This window comes from Erythrolamprus reginae, chromosome 2, assembly GCF_031021105.1.
Source record: "Erythrolamprus reginae isolate rEryReg1 chromosome 2, rEryReg1.hap1, whole genome shotgun sequence".
NCBI lineage: Eukaryota > Metazoa > Chordata > Lepidosauria > Squamata > Dipsadidae > Erythrolamprus > Erythrolamprus reginae.
This window is the reverse complement of record NC_091951.1, coordinates 200473393-200496126: the sequence shown is the minus strand read 5'-3', so window position 1 is coordinate 200496126 and position 22734 is coordinate 200473393. Positions and strand designations below refer to the sequence as shown.

The window sequence follows — 22734 nt, the reverse complement described above, 5'->3', positions numbered from 1 at the left end:
GCTATAAATGCCAGAAGAGTATTGTTTTAAGGTTCCTTGTCCCTTTGAATAAGAGATGAGAATACTGTATGAGATTTGCACAATAAAAATAAGCTGTGCTGTGATTTCTTTTATAGAATTGCCTGTTTCTTATTGTCTTCCCTTTTGCAGTGTCAAAGCATCAAAGGCACAACATACCACACACCTCCGATGATCAATAAACTGTGTTAATAATGATGCACGTTTGACCTACAAGTCTTCGGAGAGGGGCGGCATACAAATCTATAATAATAATAGTAATAATAGCGATAGTAATAATAGTAATAGTAATAGTAATAATAATAATAATAATAATAATAATAATAATAATAATAATAATAATAATGGGAGGGACGTGAGGAATCAATTCTGCCTTTTCAGATTTGTTGGCTTTTAGCTCCCCCATCAGATTATGGCTGCATAGCCAAAAAATCACTCTGGGAATTGCAAGGATTCATGTAAAGGGAGGGGCGTGCTAGAAGCAGATCCATTTATTTGCACAGTTCATTTATTTGCACTCTTCATTTCGCCATGACATTTTCTCGAAAGGGCCCAGCCAGGTGAGATTTTTGATTCAGACGCGCAAGCGAAGCGTTGCAACAAGTAAAACCAGCAAACGAATTCTCCCCCCGCGCTTGAGCGCCCAGTTTGAGATTGGCTGTTTTGGCATTCCACCCTCTCAGCCTCCTTCCATCGCCTTTACTTCTTCATTGGTCGAGGCTGTTCAAGCTCCGCCTCTTTTTCCAGCGATCCTTTTTAGTCGCATTGAAACATCGCTTCCCCACCCTTAGCTTTAGTGACCATAGACTTTTTATGAAGAGGTGCCATATCTATGGTTACCTTGCTCGGTTATGAATCCTCCCTCCATTTTGGCTCTATGGGAGGAAATGCTCGCTTCTTCCCTTTGCGACAGTGCCGTTAGTGAAGGTCTCGCTCAGCCTTTCAGGCAACACATTTGAGAAGAAGGCGATAAGGAGGAACTCCTTGGAGGAAGTAAAGAGGTAGTAAATGTGCATGGAGATTCTCAGTTGTCCAGATCGTGGTTGTCCGAAAGATGCTTTTTCAAAAGGCAACTGGACTTTCCCCCCCAAGAAAGTCCAGCTGCCTTTTGAAAAAGCACATTTGGGATAAGAGGTAGGTAAAGAAGGATAGAATACAGCAGTAATTTAAAGTTAAATTAATAAAGGGTTAGGAAGAACCCAGTGTCCTCAATATAGTTTGGATTAGATTCGTTGTTTTCAAATTTATTTTTTTTGTCTGTAAGCCTCCCGGATTCTTATTCATTACATATTATTCATTTAAGTTTAAATTATACATTTTTTAAAATTTAAATTTATAGAAGTTGTTTTGTAGAGTAAAATAATAACAAATGTAAGAAAAAAAGTGAGCTAAAGGAGCTCACTTTACAGTTGTTATAAATGCATTTAGATTTTATTTTCTTACACCATTACTCCTTTTTATATTCCACTGTCTCCATGTATCAATCCGTCAGTCATAATTACTGTACATTGCTGCCCATCTAGCATGCAATCATAATATTATAAAACAGAGACAAACATTAAAAATTGTTGTATAATTAAAAACATCAAATGAAGATTAGAAAAGAGCATATCTATGAAATGGGCAACCATCTAAATCTAAATAATAAATAAATCAAATACACCATCATTAACCACCACCACCCTTCCATGACCTGGCCAATACTTGTTGGCACTATGGTGCAAACGTGTAAGATGTCAATTTGGGAACAGAAGGAGAATGTGCTGATTGAGCAAGAGTGACAAGACATGATGGGCTTTTGGAGAAATGGGAATATAAATTTCAAATAATTTATTATATATAATAGTTTTGAGGATGTGGACAAACATTAGGAGGGTGGGGCATGACAGAAAGCAGTTTTGTCCTAATTTTTCATTTCTGTATTCTGCTTTTTGCATTATAGAAAACAGTTTTCCAGTTGTATCCATACATTGCCTAATAATAACTCAGAACAAAAACCAGATGATTGATAACGATGTGGGAAAACTCCAACTGACATCCATGATTGAAGACCCAGCAATGAACAGTGAAGAGGAAGAAGTAGAGACAGTTTCGGAAGATAAGGACACAGAAGAAGATTCTCAGTTGGGTTCCTGTAATCAAAATGATGCCAAAAAAGTTGTGCCTGGCATAATTTATCTTGGTCATATCCCTCCACGCTTCCGGCCTCGGCATGTCCGAAACCTCCTTTCCGTTCATGGTGAAGTGGGACGCATTTTCTTGCAGCCTGAAGGTGAGATTGTATGAATGCATTAGAGTAAGCAGACAAGTGAATAAGGATAATGTACCTTCCAGTGTAAAAGACTGGGTTAGCAGGGGAATAATGGAATGCCATTTCTCATTACACGTCCTTGATTTGAGAGGCAGATAAAGGGCAAAGTTTTCAGATGGAAGCTATCTTTGGATGGGTGGACTTTTATTTGCAATATGATGCAGTCTTTATCATCTCAAAAGGAAATTATACCCATGAGTCCCTGCATGCCTTCAAGTTATCTTAAATCCAGCCCACCTTGAATGCCTTTCTTATCTCATTTATTTTATTTTATTTTATTTATTTATTTATCTAGCTATCTAGCTATTTATTGGATTTGTATGCCACCCCTCTCCGAAGACTCGGGGCGGCTAACAACAATAATAAGACAGCATATAATAATAATCCAATACTAAAAACAATTAAAAACCCATTATAATAAAAACCAAACAGACATACAGAGATACCATGCATAAAATTGTAACGGCCTAGGGGGAAAGAGTATCTCAGTTCCCCCATGCCTGGCGGCAGAGGTGGGTTTTAAGTAGCTTACGAAAGGCAAGGAGGGTGGAGGCAATTCTAATCTCTGGGGGGAGTTGGTTCCAGAGGGCCGGGGCCGCCACAGAGAAGGCTCTTCCCCTGGGTCCCGCCAAGCTTCCTTAACTGCCAATTGGTCATTTATTATTTAGATTTGTATGCCGCCCCTCTCCGCAGACTCGCTGGGAGCTTAAGCTTGCAATAAATCTTTATATTCATTTGAACTCTCTGAATCTCCTTATTTCCCCAGTGCTTGACAATTATTAATGGTTAGATTTTACACTTGGGTAAAATAGTTACACACTTGGTTTAAAGATGAAATATTCATAAATCAACAGATATCTGTGACTAAGCTACCTTAATTCAAAGTTTGTATACTTTATGACTCTTTTATCTTTTTGCATTTCCCAGAGCGATTTATCCGAAAGAAAAAAAAGGCGGCTGGTAGTAATGCCAAAAACTTCACAGAAGGTTGGGTAGAATTCCGGGATAAGCGTGTGGCAAAGTTGGTAGCTGCTAGCTTACACAATACTCCTATCGGTGTTCGTAAGAAAAGCAAATTCCATTATGACCTGTGGAATATAAAGGTGTGTTTCCTGGGACTGAGTAATGTGTTATCTATTCTAATTGTTGTTGGGAACAACTCAATCTGGTTTTTTTAATTGGCTCTTCAAAGGAATCAAAAATTAATGGTTGGTACCAACTTTTATTTCCTTCTGGGCCAACTGATTATTACTTGATTTATGAAAGTGCTGTTTCTCCTGCATTTCCAGGTTCTATTCATGAAACTTGGTACAACATAAGTTGCTTTGTTGAACTTATATTTGAATTGGCAAGGCAGCTCAGCCATATATAGAAACACTGAAAAAATTAAATCAATTTTATATGTTGTACATCTATGTTCCCATATAGTGTCCTTGCTCAAGATGCAATGGGTTGAAGCAGTAGATCATAGCTGGCTGGAGAATTCTGGGAGTTGAAGTCCACAAGTATTAAAGTTGCCAAGTTTGAAGACCTCTGCAGTAGACGGTCAAACAACACCCCATAAGCCAGTGTACAGGCTCAAAATAATTTTATCTAGGGATGTGGCAGTCTTAATTTTAAAAATCAATATGTGATGTAATGTTTTATTCAATCTAAAAGCTGTAATGAATCCCTATGAGTATGTGTGCATTTGATAAACAATATATTTTGGAGTAACTATTTCTTGAGGAAGCACTCATATCTCTTCTCAATTCTTTATGCACTGCTGGTGTTCAAATACAGAATCTTTGGTCAAAGGATGAATTATATGAAGATTAATTTCAGATCAGAAGTCAATAGTACACAATATTTTCTTTTTTCTCTCTCTTCTCTGGAAAAGTGATGGATAACTCAGCCTTGTATCAAGACAAGTGCTTGCAGTGAGCTATTTTGGTTAGACTGAGGGTTACGACTGGTCCTACATTTATTATTGAACTATTACCGCCAGATTCTTTATTACAGATTTTAGCCAATTCTAAGGAGGCCAAATTGTTCCAGCCATTGATTAAGCTGGGCTGATACCCAGCTTTACATCTCCACCCCTTGCCCAGTCAGCGAAGCAATGGAAGTGATGTGCTGGTGCCTGGAGGCTGTTGGGGTCTGGATGGGTGTCGACAGACTCAAACTCAACCCTGATAAGACGGAGTGGCTGTGGGTTTGGCCTCTCAAGGACAATTCTATCTGTCCATCTATCACCCTGGGGGAGGAGTCATTGCTCCCCTCAGAGAGGGTCTGCAACTTGGGCGTCCTCCTCGATCCACAGCTCACATTAGAGAAACATCTTTCGGCTGTGGTGAGGGGGGCGTTTGCCCAGGTTCGCCTGGTGCACCAGTTGTGGCCCTATTTGGACCGAGAGTCACTGCTCACAGTTACTCATGCCCTCATCACCTCGAGGCTCGACTACTGTAATGTTCTCTACATGGGGCTACCTTTGAAAAGTGTTTGGAAACTTCAGATCGTGCAGAATGCAGCTGCAAGAGCAATCATGGGCTTTCCCAAAAATGTCCATATAACACCAACATTCCGCAGTCTGCATCGGTTGCCGATCAGTTTCCGATCACAATTCAAAGTGTTGGTTATGACCTATAAAGCCCTTCATGGCACCGGACCAGATGATCTCCGGGACTGCCTTCTGCTGCACGAATCCCAGCGACCAGTTAGGTCCCACAGAGTGGGTCTTCTCCGGGTTCCGTCAACTAAACAATGTCGTTTGGCGGGGTCCAGGGGAAGAGCCTTCTCTGTGGTGGCCCCGGCCCTCTGGAACCAACTCTCCCTGGAGATTAGAATTGCCCCCACCCTCCTCGCCTTTCGTAAGCTCCTTAAAACCCACCTCTGCCGTCAGGCATGGGGGAACTGAGATACTCTTTCCCCCTAGGCCTTTACAATTTATGCATGGTAAGCTTGCTTGTATGTATGATTAGTTGTTTTAGTATTGGATTTACATGCTGTTTTTTATTGTTGTTGTTAACTGCCCCGAGTCTACGGAGAGGGGTGGCATACAAATCCAATAAATAAATAAATAAATAAATAAATAAATAGAGTAGCTACAGACGGTGTGGAAAGTATTTAAACTAAGGTTAGATCTTCTCAACTGAGTTGTTATATGCTGATATGATAATCTTATGACACACTAACTAGTTTTCATATTTTTCTTAGTATTTGAATCGCTTCAAATGGACTCACTTGAGCGAGCAGCTTGCATATGAAAGGCAAGTGCGGCAGCAGCGCATGCGTGCCGAAGTTTCTCAGGCCAAACGAGAGACTAATTTCTACCTGCAGAATGTGGAGAAGAGCAAGCACTTTTTGAAGAAGGACAGTCAGAAAGAACACGCTGAGAAGAGCTGGGGCTTCGTTCAGCGTTCTACTGAGGATGAAATTCAGACAAGCAAAGGAAAGAAACGGCTCAAGCAACAGCTAGCCCGGTCTGCTGAGATCCAGGAGAAATCTCAATCCAACAAATCTCTATTGACCAAAATCTTCAATATCCAGCAATAAGGACTCACTCATGTTCCTGTTCTGGCTCTTGGCAGCTAACGTTTATGAGCAAAGCAAACTAAGTTTGCCATTAATCCTACTAGAAGACAATGCTCCGGTAGTTTCAAGTACTTGTTGCTGGGCAAGTACTTGGCCTGTTGTATTGGTTATATAGAAGTTGAAGACTTCCCTCCTGAGAAGAACATTTCTTTAGAAAACCATGTTTTTCTTCTCACACTCTCATGTAGAGTATGGATCAAGTTTTGCTTGATTTGGTAGGAGGCAATTTGGTAGGAGGCAATTTTTTCCTTTGATTGTTCCTTTGCTGATTGAAAAGCCAAGGAAATAAAGAAAAAAAACTAAACCCTTTTGTGAAGGTTGGTCTAATCCAGGGATAAGCAAAGTTGACTTTTCTATGACGTGTGGACTTCAACTCTCAGAATTCCTGAGCCAATCATGCTAGCTCAGGAATTTGGGGAGTTGAGTCCACATGTCATAGAAGAGCCAACTTAGCCCTGGCCTAATCTATTGAAAATCAAGATATTTTAGTCCTGCTTCTGTTTGTAGAACTGATATAAAGCATTGATGAATAAAAAAATGTCCAGAATTTCTGTTTGCTATGTGGAAATAAAGACTATGATGTTACAAGACGGTTTGTCATTGGATATGATAGTCAGTCTGACCAACTACTTTTACAAATGAAGGTCATAAACTATTGGATTCATCTTTTTGCAATCACATTGTATTACTGATTCAATCTCAGATACCAATCAATTACTATTCCAAGATCTATTACGCAGTGCCAGGGTGGATTTTATTTAAATCAATTTGATTTAAATCATAATTTTTAAAGAGCAACTATCATCTCTGTCCTGCAGCAGTTCCTCCTCTGACAGTCCCAATACCGCAGAATATACAGGCTCATGCTATATAACTAAGCTCCATTTCATGCTGAATAAACTAAATTATTAATGTATCTTAAACAGAAAACTATCTTTAGATATATTTTTACTCCAAAAGCATTTTATTAAAATAAATTTAATAAAAATTTAAAAAATCCAACCTAAATAAAGAAAAATCACCAAGTTTTATCCACCCTGTAGAGCAGGGGTCCCCAACCACCGGGCCGCGGACCAGTACCGGGCCGCGGGGCATGTTGCACCGGTCCGTGTAGTCAGCAGCTGCCGGCCCTCATGCCGCCACCCCCTCCCTCCAGCGCTTCGCCTCCCGCCGGGCAAGAGGCCTCAGGAGGCAGGTTCTGCCGGCCACAGGACGATGGACAGGACAGAGGGGCGGGAAGGACCGAGAGGCTCAAGCCTCTTTTGGCTTCTGCCGCGGGGCGCTTTTGCGTTTTTGGCTGGGGAGAGGCAGGAGGGCCAGCCTGACCCCCTCTCTCCAGCGCTTAGCTCCCGCTGTGCAAGAGGGCTTGGGAGGCAGGTTCTGCCAGCCATAGAGCGATGGCGGTAAAGAGGGGTGGGGAGGACCAGCACCCCCATGCTTAATCCCGCCCCCAACCACACCCCTTTCCGCTCCCACCGGGCCATAGAAAAATTGTCTTGCTGAAACTGGTCCCTGGTGGAAAAAACGTTGGGGACCACTGCTGTAGAGTACCATTATTAGGTTGTACCGGTGCATTTGATTTTTGTTTAAATCCACCTTTCTCTGTTAAATTATATTACTTTCAACCTGTGCCCTCCAGTTCCTTCTTCAGACTTTCTACAATTCTGACAAAGCAAGCCAGCATACCATATTTTTCAGACTATAAGACACACCAGAGTATAAGACACACCTTAGTTTTTGGGGAGGAAAATTAAAAAGCTGATTGGTGTGTGAATTGGCCTCCTGGAATACCCCCAATCAGCTGTTTCAGAGGTGAATTTTATCAACAGCTTCATTGGTTTTAACCTATATAGACCAGTCTCTTTGCCATCTTTAGAATCGGCTCTTATTAAATGTGTAGTTGTTTGTAGGCCCTTTAATTTTTTGTATTAAATATTTTCTTTCCCTATATACTACCATTGCTATTTTGTGACTATACTATTCTGGACAAGCTTTGGCATAATTTGAAGATATAAGATGCATCATTTTTTTCCTAGGTAGATCATCTTATGACAAAGTTTTCACATTACTGAGCTTCGACTTATGAAACTTCATTGCTAACCTATGAGTGTGGTGCCTTTAGTCCCTCTCCCCCATTAATGCTCCCTTGAAAAACATGTACAGCTGCTAAATTGACTTAGATACCTTCCTTTTCTAAAGGAACTTATTAATTTATTTAATTAACATCTGTTTTCAGACTACACTTCTATACTGCAGGAAAACAGCTTATTCTGGACGGAAGGTATTCCTCCTTCCCCGATGAAAAAATATTTTTGCCCTGCTTCTTTTGTGTTGCCAATTCTGTCTGCCATGTTTCTTTAATTTCCTTTGGAACTTCAGTTGCTTTTTGAGGAATTAGATGCTCTCTCCATTATCAGGATTGTTACAACAGCTTAAGTCCAATATTCCACCCTTGTCGTGTGTATGTTCTAGCCATCTATTGTCTGCAGAAAGTTAAATATGCCATCTTTCAAGTTTGGGTTACAGTATACAGTTTGCTCCTAACTGGATGGCACGGCAATTTCCAAAAAGATCTGGAGTTGCAATCATTTTCAAAGTGAATCTTGCAACAGTGCCCAGACTGAGCCCAATGGGACACTAGCAGGAGTAATATGAAAATTGTAAAATTACCCCAGGGCAATAACATTTCAATTCCCAAAGACATTGTTGAGTTGCTGCTGGGGAAATACTTCTAAAGCTTCAAGTAAGAGCCTAGAATAGCAATGGGGAACCTATGGCACGCATGACACAGATAGCACATGGAGCCATGTCTGAAGGGACGTGAGGCGTTGCCCTATGCCAGCTCTTGGTTTTCGGCCTTCTTTTCGGCCATTTTTGCTCTCCTCAGGCTACAGGAAAGCTTCGTGAAGCCTGGGCACTGCAAAAATGGCCCAATAGGCAACTGGAAGTTCACTTGTGTACGACACCCCCAGCCTCTGTTTCCCTGTCAGAGGTCTTCAGGAAGACCTCTGAAATACCCCCCCCCCACACACACAGCCTTATATAGTTTATGTATGGTATGCTTGTGTTGTATGGTTTTAATGATGGATTTTAGATGTTTTTTAAATATTAGATTTGTTATATTGTACTATTGTTGTTGTGAGCCGCCCCGAGTCTACGGAGAGGGGCGGCATACAAATCTAATTAATGATAATAATAATAATAATAATAATAATAATAATAATAATAATAATAATAATAATAATAAATATATAAATATTTATAATATAAATATTTATAATATAAATATAAATATTATATTTATATTTATATTTATTATTATTATATTGTTGTTGTTATTGTTATTGTTATTGTTATTATTATGCTTTGTTTGGACAGTTGCAGCCAGGCCTCCCACACCTCGGCCCATTTTTTCTGCAGCCAGCAAGGCTTTCCTGAAGGCCTGTGTAGCGGGTAACAGAGCTCCAGATCTATCTATCTGGAGCTCTGTTATCGGCTATACAGGTCTTCAGGAAAGCTTTGCCTGCTGCAGAAGAAATGGGTTGTTGTGCAAGGCCTGGTTGCAACTATCTGAAGGTAATTAGTAGGACAACTCCACTTCTTTTTTGTTTCTAAACTTCGGGTTGGTCCTCTGGGCCATTTTTCCCCGTCCCCAGTCTTCAAGTGGCTTTCCTGAACTCTAGGGAGAGCAAAAAACAGCCCAACGGATCTACCAGAAGTCCAGAGGGTTCACTGCACACGCGTGGGGACAGCGTGGGGATTGGGTGCATATGTGCGTGTGTGCACACATGCACGGGGGAGGGCATTGCATTATGGGTGTGAGCATACGCACACACCCTTTTGGCACCCGAGCTGAAAAAGGTTTGCCATCATTGGCTTAGAATGTTCCTTAAATTATAAGGGTTGTAATAGCATACTGCATTAATAATGTTCAATATACCGTTGTATGTTTTTAAAAAGAAAACCGAGCTTAGCAACAGATCAATGGACAACTTTTATATTTCTAAGAGGTTTAAGTAATTTGAAAGCATTTCTTTCTTGTATCCTTCAAGGAGATGCAACCTGGTTCTTAAAGTCCTCCAGCATTTCCCTAACAAGCTGGAAGATATTTTATTGGAATCAAGACGGTTGATGCCTTATGTTTGGCTGATTCTTATAAAGAGATGCAAATGGCAAAATATTTGTTAATCGAATTTATATCCTACCACAATGATAGAAGAGTCTTGACAGCAAAGCTGTACTTAGTATCAATAACAGGATGGGTTGAGGGACACATTAGGAAAACAGATCCTAGCAAAGTATAGGAATAACATTAAAAGTCTTCAGTCTAGGAGGGACTACAGTTTTTAAAAGAAACAGGTATGGAAGTTTGTCTGTATTCTGATCTCATGGTGTCACTGTGACCTAGTTGGTTTCAACAGTGTGTTACTTTGTTTATATACAGTGGTTCATTCCATTCTGGAATAGGAATCATAGTCTAGTAACTAGATTTTTGCAAGGCCTTTTTTTATTGATAGTGAGTCAGCAATTGCACTGAGCCTACACTTGTGAAGAGCTCTCTATCCAAAATAGAAATGTTCAGATGGATTTTTCATCCAGGAGTGTCAAATTAACTACAATATAAGCTTAAGAATTATTTCAGAATTGTGGGGGTTTTTTCTTCTTCACAAACTTTACTAGTCCATCAATCTGAATGAACAGAAGAATATATAAGTACAGCAGGTTGAAAGACTTTATACTTAAAATAATAATAATAATAGTAATAGTAATAATAATAATAATTTATTGTTGTTATTATTATTGTTTTGTTGTTGTTGTTGTTGTTGTTGTTGTTGTTGTTGTTATTATTATTATTATTATTATTATTATTATTATTATTATTATATAAGCATAACATACATACAGAAAAATAAATTGAGGCTGCAAGGTAACTGCATAAACCAGAGTTCTCCAACCTTTCCAGCTTTCTGGACGAGGAGGCGGTGGGAGGGGACTCAACTTGAGCCGGGGTGGCGCAGCAGGTAGAGTGCTGTACTGCAGGCCACTGAAGCTGACTTGTAGATCTGAAGGTCAGCAGTTCAAATCTCATCACCGGCTCAAGGTTGACTCAGCCTTCCATCCTTCCGAGGTCGGTAAAATGAGGACCCGGATTGTGGGGGCAATAGCCTAGCTCTGTTAAAAAAGTGCAATTGCTAACATGTAAGCCGCCCTGAGTCTAAGGAGAAGGGCGGCATAAAAATCGAATGAATGAATGAATGAATGAATGAATAAATAAGGAAGGAAGGAAGGAAGGAAGGAAAGAAATAAGGAAATAAAGAAATAAAGAAATAAACTTGGCGTTTTTCTCGGAGCAGTGGAAACATCATCTGGTTTTAAGGGATATAGTCACCACACCCTTGTCATGGTCAGATTACTCCCTGTTGAGGCTGGACTTTGATCGACCAATCCCCCACTGCAGGGAGGCAGAACCGATTAGGAGGTTCTGCCCCAGGTGACTAATGGACCTGGATGGGTTTCAGAGGCAGCTTGGGGAAATTCCTGACTCGGTTGTCCGTAGTGTCTGGTGATGGCATGGAACAAGGCCGCATTAGGGGCTCTGGACCGGATTGCACCTGAGCGGCCTCTCCAAGGTAGTAGACCCTGGAGATCTCCTTGGTTCACTGAGGAACTCCAGAGGATGAAACGCCAGAAGAGACGCCTAGAGCAAGCATGGAGGAACAGTAATTCTCAGTTCGACCGAGCACAGATAAGAGCCTACATTAGGACTTACCCTGTGGTGATAAAAATAGCAAAGTCAGCATACATTACCGCCCTTATTGCGTCTGCAAATTCTCACCCAGCCGCCCTGTTTAGGATGACCCACTCTCTCCTGAATAGGGAGGCGGCGGTGGAACCCTTGCAGGGGCAAGCTGAGGAATTTGTTCAGTTTCTTGCAGATAAAATCATTCAGATTCAGAACGACCTGGACTCCAATTTGGCAATTCAGACCGAAGTGACAGGGTCGGGTCTTAGTTCCATCATTTGGGAAGAGTTTGACCTGGTGACCCCTGAGGAAGTGGACAAGGCCATGGGAACTGTGAGTTCCACCTACCTGCTTACTGGACCCATGCCCCTCCTGGCTGGTTTCAGCTAGTTGGGAGGTGACACGCGGCTGGATCCAGGCGTTGATTAACGCTTCCTTGAGGGAGGGGTCATTCCCACAGCCTTTGAAGGAGGCAGTTGTGTGACCCCTCCTCAAGAAACCTTCCCTGGATCAAGATGAATTGAAGAACTATAGGCCAGTCTCCAACCTACCCTTTTTGGGTAAGGTTGTTGAGAAGGTAGTGGCACGCCAGCTCTGACGGTCCTTGGATGAAGCTGATTATCTGGATTATTCTGGTTTCAGGACAGGTCACAGCACGGAAACTGCTTTGGTTGCCCAGGAGAGGGGATATTTCTCTATCCTGGTGCTCCTTGACCTCTCAGTGGCCTTCGATACCATCGACCATGATATCCTTCTATGACAACTGGAGGGATTGGGAGTGGGAGGCACCATTTTACGGTGGTTCTCCTCCTATCTCTCTGGTTGTTCACAGTCGGTGTTAGTGGGGGGGCAGAGGTCTACCCCTCGGCCCCTCCTTTGTGGGGTGCCAAAGGGGTCTGTCCTCTCCCCTCTACTATTTAATATCTACTATTTAATATCTACATGAAGCAGCTGGGCAAGATCATCTGACGGAAGTATGCTGATGATGCCCAGTTTTACATCTTCACCCCATGCCAATTCACTGAAGCGGTGGATGTGATGTGCTGGTGCCTGGAAGCTGTAAGGATCTGGATGGGGGCCAACAGGCTCAAGCTCAACCCAGACAAGACCGAGTGGCTCTGGGCATTTCCTCCCAAGGACTCTTCAATCTGTCCGTCCATTGTTCTGGAGGGGGAAAAACACTTTCCCCCTCAAATGGGCCCCCCCTGGATCCTTAGCTGAGTTTTGACCATCATCTTTTGGCTGTGGCCAGGGGGACCTTTGCCCAGGTACACTTGGTTCACCAGTTGTGGCCCTATTTGGACCAGGAGGCTCTATGCACAGTTCCTCATCACTCCCGTCTCGATTATTGCAAGGTGCTCTACATGGGGCTACCCTTGAAAAGTGTTTGGAGACTGCAAATAGTCCAGAATGCAGCCATGAGAGCTGTCATATAACATCTGTGCTCCGAGAGCTGCACTGGCTTCCCATTAGTCTCTGGGCACAATTGATTATTACCTATAAAGCCCTATATGGCTCAGGGCCAGACTATTTACGGGACCGCCTCCTGCAACATACCTCCCAGAGACCAACAAGAGTGCACAGACTTGGCCTCCTACAGGTCCCGTCGACTAAACAATGTAGATTGGCGGGACCACAGGGGAGGGCCTTCTCTGTGGCTGCCCCGGCTCTATGTAACTAACTACCCACCAATGTCTGTACTGCTCCCACCCTACTGGCCTTCCACAAGGCCACAAAGACATGGCTTTGCCGGCAGGCCAGGGGGTCCTGAATTGTACACCTTTGATGGCCAAACTGTATGAATGGTGTGTATGCATATGATTGTGATTGGTTTTTTTACACTATGGGTTTTTATTATGGGGTTTGTTTTAAAATTATATCCGACTTCTTTTGTTGTATCTCTTTGTATATTATATTATATTATATTATATTATATTATATTATATTATATTATATTATATTATATTATATTATATTATATTATATTATATTATATTATATTATATTATATTATATTATATTATATTATATTATATTACATTATATTATTATATATTATATTATTTTGGAAGCCTCCCTGAGTCCTTCAGGATTGGGCAGCATAGAAGTCGAATGAATAAAATAAATAAATAAATAGTTTCGCATGAACAGTGGGTGAGTGCGTGCCCAATCCTGCCCTCTTCCACAGCCCAGTTTTGAGGGTTCAAGGCCCAATAGTGCACTGGGAGCTGGGGATCCCTGAAACATATGCCACCATATTTATTTAACATTAGGTATTCATATCCTGAGAAACACTGTCAACCTCCTAAAACTTTTTTTCCAGAAATATTTTCAAACCACATTGGCAAACCTTTAATTTTGTCATCATCCACCATCTCATTTAAATAGCCGAGAGTATCCATTAAAACGGCGCAAGGAACTGATGTTTAATTCCCATCATTAAAAATTTATGTTTGCATCCAATTTATTTATGCAGAATTATTTTTATAATTCCAAAGGGTAAAGTTAAGTCAAATTAGCTAGAATTAAACTCTATCTCAGAGTAATAGCTATTGAGGACAATTCAGACAACACACAAATATGCATGTTTCTCAGACATTAACATCTTTTATTTTCTCCATTTTTTCCTCTTAGGTTGGTTGTCTTCAGATACTCCTATGTCTACTATCCAGACATTTTTTTTAATCGTTCTTATCAACAGTTGTTACGTCTGGAATGTTATGTGGCAGGTACTTTTGTGCTTTAATTCTTTATCTTTTTCATTTTTTATTACTTTCTCTATTGTACATACAGTTCCACCAGTTCTTGCTTGCAGACAAATAATATACTTGCAGATTTCCCCAATGTGTCATAGCTGCTACTTTGTTAGGCTGTTGCTTGTAGTCAGTCTGTGAGATCTTTTTGCAGTAGCTAACTAGGTGGTCTGTTTCTTCAGCTTCTTTGCAGAGACAGCATTTGCTATCTGTTGCCGTTTTCTCAGTTCTACTTGTATGCATTTATTTTATTTTATTTTTTATTTGTTTATTTGTCAAACACGTATAGGGTGGTATAGTTTGTATAAACATAAATAAAAAGTAATGATAAAAGAAGACAATAGGATAGTGGGACAGGGATGGTAGACCTCTTAGAAATTTGTTTTTAAGTTTTGAATTTGTGCAATCTGAATTAACCTATCTCTTTTTTCAATTTTCTTGATCTTAGCCATTGCCAAGTCTTTCCTGCTCTTAGCCATTGTCAAGTAATCTAATCCTTCTGTTTTTTTTATGTACTGGACATAAATACTTTATCTTGTCATGTCTCTTTTCTGTTCTTCATTTGGCCTTTCTTGCAGGCCAGTTTGGCCTCTCCAGTATTCACTAAGCCTCCTTGATGTACTTGTTTCAATTAAACTTATTTACTGTCCTTCAGATATTTTTCCAATGGCCATTTTTCTTCTTCAACTATCAGATGTCTACGAAGAGGGGTGGCATACAAATATAATAATAACAGTAATAATAATAAATAATAATAATAATAATAATAAACATTCAATTTCCACTTATTTTCCTTGGTAAGTAAAATCTATTGATGAATCATCATCATCCGCTTTTTAATTATGACCCCATAATCCCTTGCGGTTTAGAGTCTGGGCAACTGAATGGAGCTGTCACCAATGGGAAGTTTTATTCAGCAGATATATTCTCAGTGTGCCGAGAGAGAGAAATATCTGCCTCTATCCAGGATCAACCTCACAGCCTACTACTTGTGAGGCAAGAGCGCCACCTCTAAGCCACTGCGCCACTTGAATCTGTCAATGAATGATAGGTATGATTCATTGCCATTATTTTTCTGGCCTTCCTATCCAGACCTCTCAGTTCTGCTTGAGTCCTGTCCATCATCCCATCTCCCGTGTTTATTATATTTGTTATTATAATATTTATTTACAGAAGAAAATTATTTTAAATTATACAATGAAAAGTGTAACTATAATACAATAAACATAAATAATAAAATAGGAAATGGTGAAAGGTGAAAGGTGTTATTCAGCCGGTTCGGACCGGTTCACATGAACCGGTAGTGGAAATTTTAACTGGTTTGCCAAACTGGCAAATACCAGCTCTTGCTTTCCCCATCCCTGCCCTCTACTCACGCCCGCCTGCTTGTTGCTCACTGTTTGCCTGCTCACCCCACTCATGGGGCATACATTTTGCCTTCACTGCACACCCCAGCTAATCGCTTCGCCTCGCCAGCACACCTTGCCCGCTCTGCTCACCAAAGGTAAGCATGCCACCCACTCGCCATTCACCTTGACTGGGTCGGGAAATGTGCCATTCCCTTTCTCAGCCCTTCCCCAGGACTTCCGCCCGCATGCCGCCTGCTTGTTCACCTTCGTCGACACCTTGGTGGGGGTCCCCAGTGAGGCTCGGCCAGCTAGCTTCCAGCCGCTGGTAGTTTCTGACTGCCTTCCAAGCAGCTCTACTGCAATGCCGTCCCTCCAACGCAGGTCATTCTCCTGGCCAGGTCTGATAATGAGTTGCATCCACGCAGGCAATCTCAGTGTGCAGCCAGCACGAAGTACAGGGTGGCGACGGCGGGTCTTCAGGCCTCTTATTCAGCCTGTAGCTTTTGGCACAAGAAGCCTGTAGCCGTCATCTCTTTTTCAGTGCGAGAAACCTCCAGCCGCTGCTGCTGGTTCTGTTCCAGCTAACGAAAAGTTGGTGGCTGGATTGGACGCTTCTCACACCGAAAAAGTGTGACAGATGCAAGCTTCTTGCACTGAAAACTACAGGCTGAAACAGAGGCCTGAGGTCCTGTCGCTGCCACCGCCACCCTGCTCTTCATCCCGGCTGTGCACTGCGATTGCCTGTGCATGGCGACAACTCATTGTCAGACTGACCAGGAAAATGGTGTGCTGCGCTGGAGGGACGTCATCACAGTGGAATTACTTGGAAAGCAAGTAGACTGCAGTGTCCCTTTAAGGTACTTTGACTCAGGGGGAGGGGGGACCATAAAGGGACAGGCTGCAGGAGCTGCCTTTTCTGCCAGTTCTGTGGGCGTGGCTTGATAGGCTAACATTGAATTGGCCACAAAAGCTCAACCTTGCTGTGAGTGAGTCAGTCATGCCCACTCAATCACATGACCTCCACCAAACCACGCCCACAGAACCCTTAGTTTTTTTTGTTTTTTTTTAAATGGAATTCCACCACTGGAAATGACTCAAATAAATAGCAATTGTCAATAACAGAATATAGACAACAATATTTTACAATGCAGTTTATAGCATCATAAGAACATAAAATTTAATACAAAATCTATATAAATGATACATTATATACAATATTGTTCAATAGCATTTTTTTCCTCTTTTGGATTATTTGGGGTGAGGTAGGTGGGTGGGGCGAGATGAACCACACAGCTCTGTGGCTGATTCAGAAAGAAAGGGTAGTGACTTCATATGTTTTAGCAGCTCAAGACCTTGATAGTTGTGAAGGCGACGTTCAGTTTGTGTTTACAGATAGTATACGATTGCAAGCTGTGATGGTCAGTAATGTATGGCCTCGCTTAACAGCCTTGTGGAAACTGGAAACATTAAATGACTATGTGGTTCGTTGATTAAGGCAGTGTTTCCCAACCTTGGCAACTTGAAGATATTTGGACTTCAACTCCCAGAATTCCCCAGCCAGCATTTGCTGGCTGGGGAATTCTGGGAGTTGAAGTCCAAGTATCTTCAAGTTGCCAAGGTTGGGAAACACTGGATTAAGGTATGGGTGCCTCAGGACTAGGGAAAATTTGGGAGGTCTAGTACAGGCTTTTCTGATCCAAGGATTTTGTTTTTAAATTAACTTAAATATTAGATTTGTTTACATTGTATTATTATTGCTGTGAGCCGCCCCGAGTCTGCGGAGAGGGGTGGCATACAAATCTGATTAATAAAATAAAATAATAATGAATACTTTTAAATGGCATATCATTTGCACATTCAAGAACGGAACATAATCTGGAGAACCTTTCGGATGCTGCGCAAATAGCAGGTGCCAGCTGTAGCCAAGAGGGCCTTTATATGGCTACATCTGGCATGGTGCTCCTTCTTGGATTGGGAAGTCTTTCAATTACTCATGCCCTGGTCACCTCACAGCTCAATTGCTGCAACACACATAGATTGAACTGCCCTTGAAAACTCTGAAACTTTGGCATGTAGCAATGTGGGCAATAACCAGCACAGCTCAGAATGCCCATGTGATACCTGTTTGATAAGCTGCACTATTTTGCCGGTATGCTTCTGGAAGTATTTATATTTAAGCATTTATATTGTTTATTTGGGAGCTTTTCAGATCGAGTTTGGAATTGGGCAACATCTAAATTGAATAAGTACAATAAATGATTAAATAAAGATCACGATTAATGTAAGGCTTTTCTATTTGTTGTGATACTGAACAAAACTATATACAGGGGGAAAAAGACTCTATCCAGATCACTTCCCCAACATGAAGAAAATACTTTAAATCAAACTGGTTACAAATTGTAGATTGTGAGAAGAACATCTGACCCTACTTCTAAAAAGACATAAAATCAGTTTGCAGCATTATTTTTGAAAAGGGCATTCTGGAAGCAGGTCTCCCTTAAGAGTCACCCACCTAATTTTTTATGGTGAGGATAAACAAAATAAAGTCTCTGAAGATGTCCAAAATGCTCAGAGGATGAAAAGAGGTATTCCTGGACATATTCAGCAGCATTCCCTCTAGTCCCACAGACAATAGTGGCCTCACTGGTTCCACAAACTGCCAAACCATACTGGTACATTTTGGATACAAATTTGTATTAAACGTGTATTTTCTTCTAGGCGGAGAATTCAGAAAGAGGAAGAGGAGGGGAAAGAGTGTCATATAAAACTCTTTGCAGTAGATGGTTAGAAAGGACATCATAGTTGAAGCAACAGCAGTCAGAATAGTCCAAGTGACCCGATTATTATTATTAATTGGATTTGTATGCCGCCCCTCTCCAGAGACTCGGGGTGGCTCTCAACACAATAAAAAAATTTGTAACAAATCTAATAATTTAAAAAACATTTTAAAAACCCCATTATTAAGCAGACATACAAACATACCATACATAAATTGTACAGGCCCGGAGATGTTTCAATTCCCCCATGCCTGGCGGCAAAGGTGGGTTTTAAGGAGTTTATGAAAGGCAAGGAGGGTGGGGGCAGTTCTAATCTCCGGGGGGAGCTGGTTCCAGAGTCGGGGCTGCCACAAAAAAGGCTCTTCCCCTGGGACCCCTCAAATGACATTGTTTAGTCGACGGGACCCGGAGAAGGCCAACTCTGTGGGACCTAATCGGTCGCTGGGATCCTCAATATGACTAACGAGTCTAATAAATAATAACAATTTGAACCACCTTGGTTGAAAACACTAATGAAATGGGACTAAACATTTAGTTTTATTTAAAATATCCCTGAAGTGTTGTGTTCCAATAAACACCCCCAACAAAACAAGACTCCGAGGCTAGAAGTTCCTGAAAGTTCCAATTTATTTGAGATGCCATGTTTGCAACATCTGGGAAACCCCAAATCTGAAACCTTCCAGGTTTTCTTTACCCAAAGTTCAAGTCCTTGCCCAGCACCCACATGTCCATCACACAATCCAATCAGGCACCATCCAAAATTGAAGATGCCTCTTAGTCATTTCTTTGCAGCTGCCTTGCCAGGCACAACAGCCTTGACTTTCTGGAAAGAATGTTATTTAGACATTATCACCCACTCCATATACTCCCACCTCCCATTTTCCCAGTCAAAAATGTGGCAGGTCTGAATACAAAAAGGTATTAAAAAAGATGTCCTGACATGAAGTTGAAATGCCACATTACTGTCGAATAGAATGATTTAAAATGAAAGACACTGAATGACTTCTAGAAAAGGTTTATTTTAAAATAAATATCCTTGCAACACTTACGATCTGGTCCGAATGCTCAAATTGTATTTTGAAGGCAGTAAAAAAAAATCCACACACACACACTTCTGCTTCCCATCTCAGTAGTTTAAATTGAAGTCACCTTAATACAATGCTCATTCTTGATTTACCACTACTTGTAATAAAAAACCCTAATTTTGATATAAATCAAAGCATTTCCTTGCGTGAGCACCACTGAACTCAACTATTACTATACATTAATAAGCTAGTCTTTGTCCTGAAAAGCACCTTTCTTTAAAACTAATTCATAGAATCATTGTGCTGAAAGGGACTGTTTAGGCTTTTAAATTCAACCATTAAGTCAGGGCCAGAATACATTAAAACATGCCAGAAAGGAGTCCGATTACTGCTTGCCAGGAGCCAGTAATCATTACTACTTGGGTTCCTGTCCCCCTACTACTCCACCAGTCAGCCCCGGACATTCAGTTGTAATCTGCATTCTATGATTTAGGACCATTATTCTATTTCATGTACTCTGGCCAATGGAATGCAGCTCTTGGTCTTCTTCCTTGCAATTTGGACACTATGAGGATATAATCCTTAAAGATTTTTGTAACAGTAGCTCCTCTTGGGATCTTTCACTGTAGATGACCAGGCTGAGCTTGAGGGAGGGGTCAAACATGTCATCAGTCTTGAGTCCCTTCACGCCCACAACAGATTTAAGTCCAGCCCAACTCGCTTTTGACTGTTAGTTCAGAGCTCTTGTAAAAAGAGCAGCTTTAGCATGCAATAAACCTATGTATTCTTTTGAACTGCCCGGAATCCTGATTTCCCGCACTTGACACCTGCTGGCTCATTCTGAAAGACAAAGAAAGGAAGCATAATACTTTTGTCTTGAAGCTTTCACCTACCTTTGGAAGAGAGGGAGACATAATTATACCAAGCTGGTCCCCTACAGCCAATTAGTAGAGATTCAAATGTCATTCTTCAATGTAGATTTCAAAGCTACAAAAGACTTTCAGACGACTTTCTGTTCCTCAGAAGCTAACTTCCTTTTCCTGACTTATTTATTGACATGTAATTACAATTGTATTTTGTCCTGTTTCAGCTGAATAATATGCATCCTAAAATAATTTCTCTACATGATGTGGGGGGAGGAAGCACAATCAACACCCAGAACTAACTTACACTTTGTGGTTAAAAACACTTTTGCATCTAACCTTAAAAAAGGCAGTTTTCCACAACTTAAAATAATGTACTGTACTTTACCTTAGTTGGATCGTTGATAAAGAAACCAGAAGGCAATATAGAGGGAGTATAACCTTTATCAATCATGCTTCCACACTGAAAAAAATCCCTTTATCATACAATTTTCCTGAATAAGATTAGGGGAAAATATTTTTAAGAATTCCTATTTTTGTCATTTATTGGAATTATATTTATTAATTAGCTTTATAGTTATCTGGAACTTGTGAAGTAAAAGAGGAAAACTTTTAAAAAATAAGCCAGTTCCTGGCATTAAGACCAATTTTCCTCTTTTTCTTTGTGGTATTAAAACTCGGTTGTAAACAGTATGATGGCATCTGGTAAATAAATCTATAAAATCAAAGGTAAAACATTTTGGCAGACATTGCAGGAAGAAATTAACTATGTAAACCAGGGAATTTATTACTGTTGTTGCTGGGGATTGTCTTGAAAGTCTTTTTCAAGAATTACAAGTGGCGTAGTATTACCCACAAAGGGTGTGTGTGTGTGTGTGCAGTGTTTATCTTTTTTTTGTTTCTTTTCTGGATTTTTAAAATAAAGGTAGATAGTTCCTAACCCAGTACTACTTGTTTGACTGTTCAAAGGCAGAAAAAAAGAATTGTGACCATTCCTTACACACCAGTGTTTCCCAACCTTGGCAACTTGAAGATATTTGCACTTCAACTCCCAGAATTCCCCACCCAGCGAATGCTGGCTGGGAAATTCTGGGATTTGAAGTGCAGGTATCTTAAAGTTGCCAAGGTTGGGAAACACTGCCTTACACAACTATCATATCCCATCACATGATCAAAATTTGGCCATCTGGCATTTATTATATATGGTTGCAGAGTTCTGAGGTCAAAATTGCCATTTATCATCTTCTCAGGGAGCGTCTGGTAAGTCAATGGAGAAACCAGATTCACTGATTTATACCATGGCAAAAGTATAAATTTGCACTTTTAATAACTGCATCACTCGGCAACAACAGCTCTGATCCCAATTAGGGTTGTTGAGGAGTACCTGCACTATTGCTTGTGTGAATTTACACATGTAGTGGTGCTGGTGGCCATAGGCCAGGTACAACCCACTCACCATGTATAAGCCACAGGACACAAAGCGTGGCATAAAAGCAGCAGCACTGGAGAAGCTACTTTCACTTTATTCTACAGATCATTCCAGCAAGTGATTATAATGTATGGGTTGGGACTGACATTCATGAGGATGAATTGGGATCACTTATTTGAGAGCTGTGGCATTTATTGTTTCGTTGCTGAAAAATGGGAAATACTGCTTTTCATAATCCTCACATTTGTTTTGATGAACTTTACAAATATCAATAGATTTTTGGAGGAAACCCCTTTAAAGCCACAGCAAGTATTTTAATAAAGATGAGTGCCCCATCTTAGTCCAAATTTCATGAGCTTTCTTATTAGCCAGGATGCCATTTGGTTGTTTGACTAATTATATTAGATCAACATAACCAAAGACCTATAAGCTTGCCTTGGTTAAGGGCTTTGTGTGGCAAATAGTAACACATGGAATTAATAACTTTTCCCCCAAACTTATTACACTGGCTGACTTGACCATCTAATATTCAAGTCAGTGAATGACCACATCAACATACACACAAGACAGAAGCTCAAGAGGTACCCAAAGAGCAAGTCTGTTTTCAACTCCAGCCTTGAAGTAAACTCTCTTCCAGGATCCAGAGGTGCCCCTTCCACCTGCCAAATAAAGCCAGGTTACAATTCTAATTCAGTATTCAGCGATATATTGATAACGGAGCCTTCCAGGTGAATCCTCATTATCTTGGGGATAGTTTATATTAAACATTGTTGTGCTCATCAAGGTTCCTTTAACAGGACCATTATCATCAAATTTATTTGCTGCCAAGCTCAGTCCAAGGTAATTCTACCCGTTCAAGAAACCAAAATCAAAAAGATCAGCAACTTCACTTT

At 40.8% G+C, this 22734-nt stretch overlaps 1 protein-coding gene and 1 long non-coding RNA gene across 2 annotated transcripts; one reads left to right on the top strand and one right to left on the bottom strand.

Moving 5' to 3' along the window:
- The first annotated feature begins 776 nt into the window (after window positions 1-776).
- Window positions 777-6490, top strand: ABT1 (activator of basal transcription 1). Its single transcript, XM_070741224.1, has 4 exons — window positions 777-1019; window positions 1961-2290; window positions 3257-3432; window positions 5525-6490. The coding sequence occupies exons 2-4, from the start codon at window positions 2020-2022 to the stop codon at window positions 5861-5863; spliced, it is 786 nt and encodes a 261-aa protein (XP_070597325.1). The 5' UTR covers window positions 777-1019; window positions 1961-2019; the 3' UTR covers window positions 5864-6490.
- Window positions 6491-19523: 13033 nt separating this feature from the next.
- Window positions 19524-22502, bottom strand: LOC139161704 (uncharacterized). The gene is made up of 2 exons (XR_011558149.1): window positions 22427-22502; window positions 19524-20389 (listed from the first exon to the last, which is right to left on the bottom strand). It is a non-coding gene; the product is annotated as an uncharacterized lncRNA (long non-coding RNA).
- Between the last annotated feature and the right edge of the window lie 232 nt (window positions 22503-22734).

Excerpts from the sequence above, each read along its gene's own strand:
- ABT1 (XM_070741224.1), top strand. The coding sequence starts at position 2,020 with ATGATTGATAACGATGTGGGAAAACTCCAACTGACATCCATGATTGAA. Across the intron at positions 2,291-3,256 it reads CATTTTCTTGCAGCCTGAAG|AGCGATTTATCCGAAAGAAA; the intron begins GTGAGATTGTAT and ends TGCATTTCCCAG. Across the intron at positions 3,433-5,524 it reads ATGACCTGTGGAATATAAAG|TATTTGAATCGCTTCAAATG; the intron begins GTGTGTTTCCTG and ends TATTTTTCTTAG.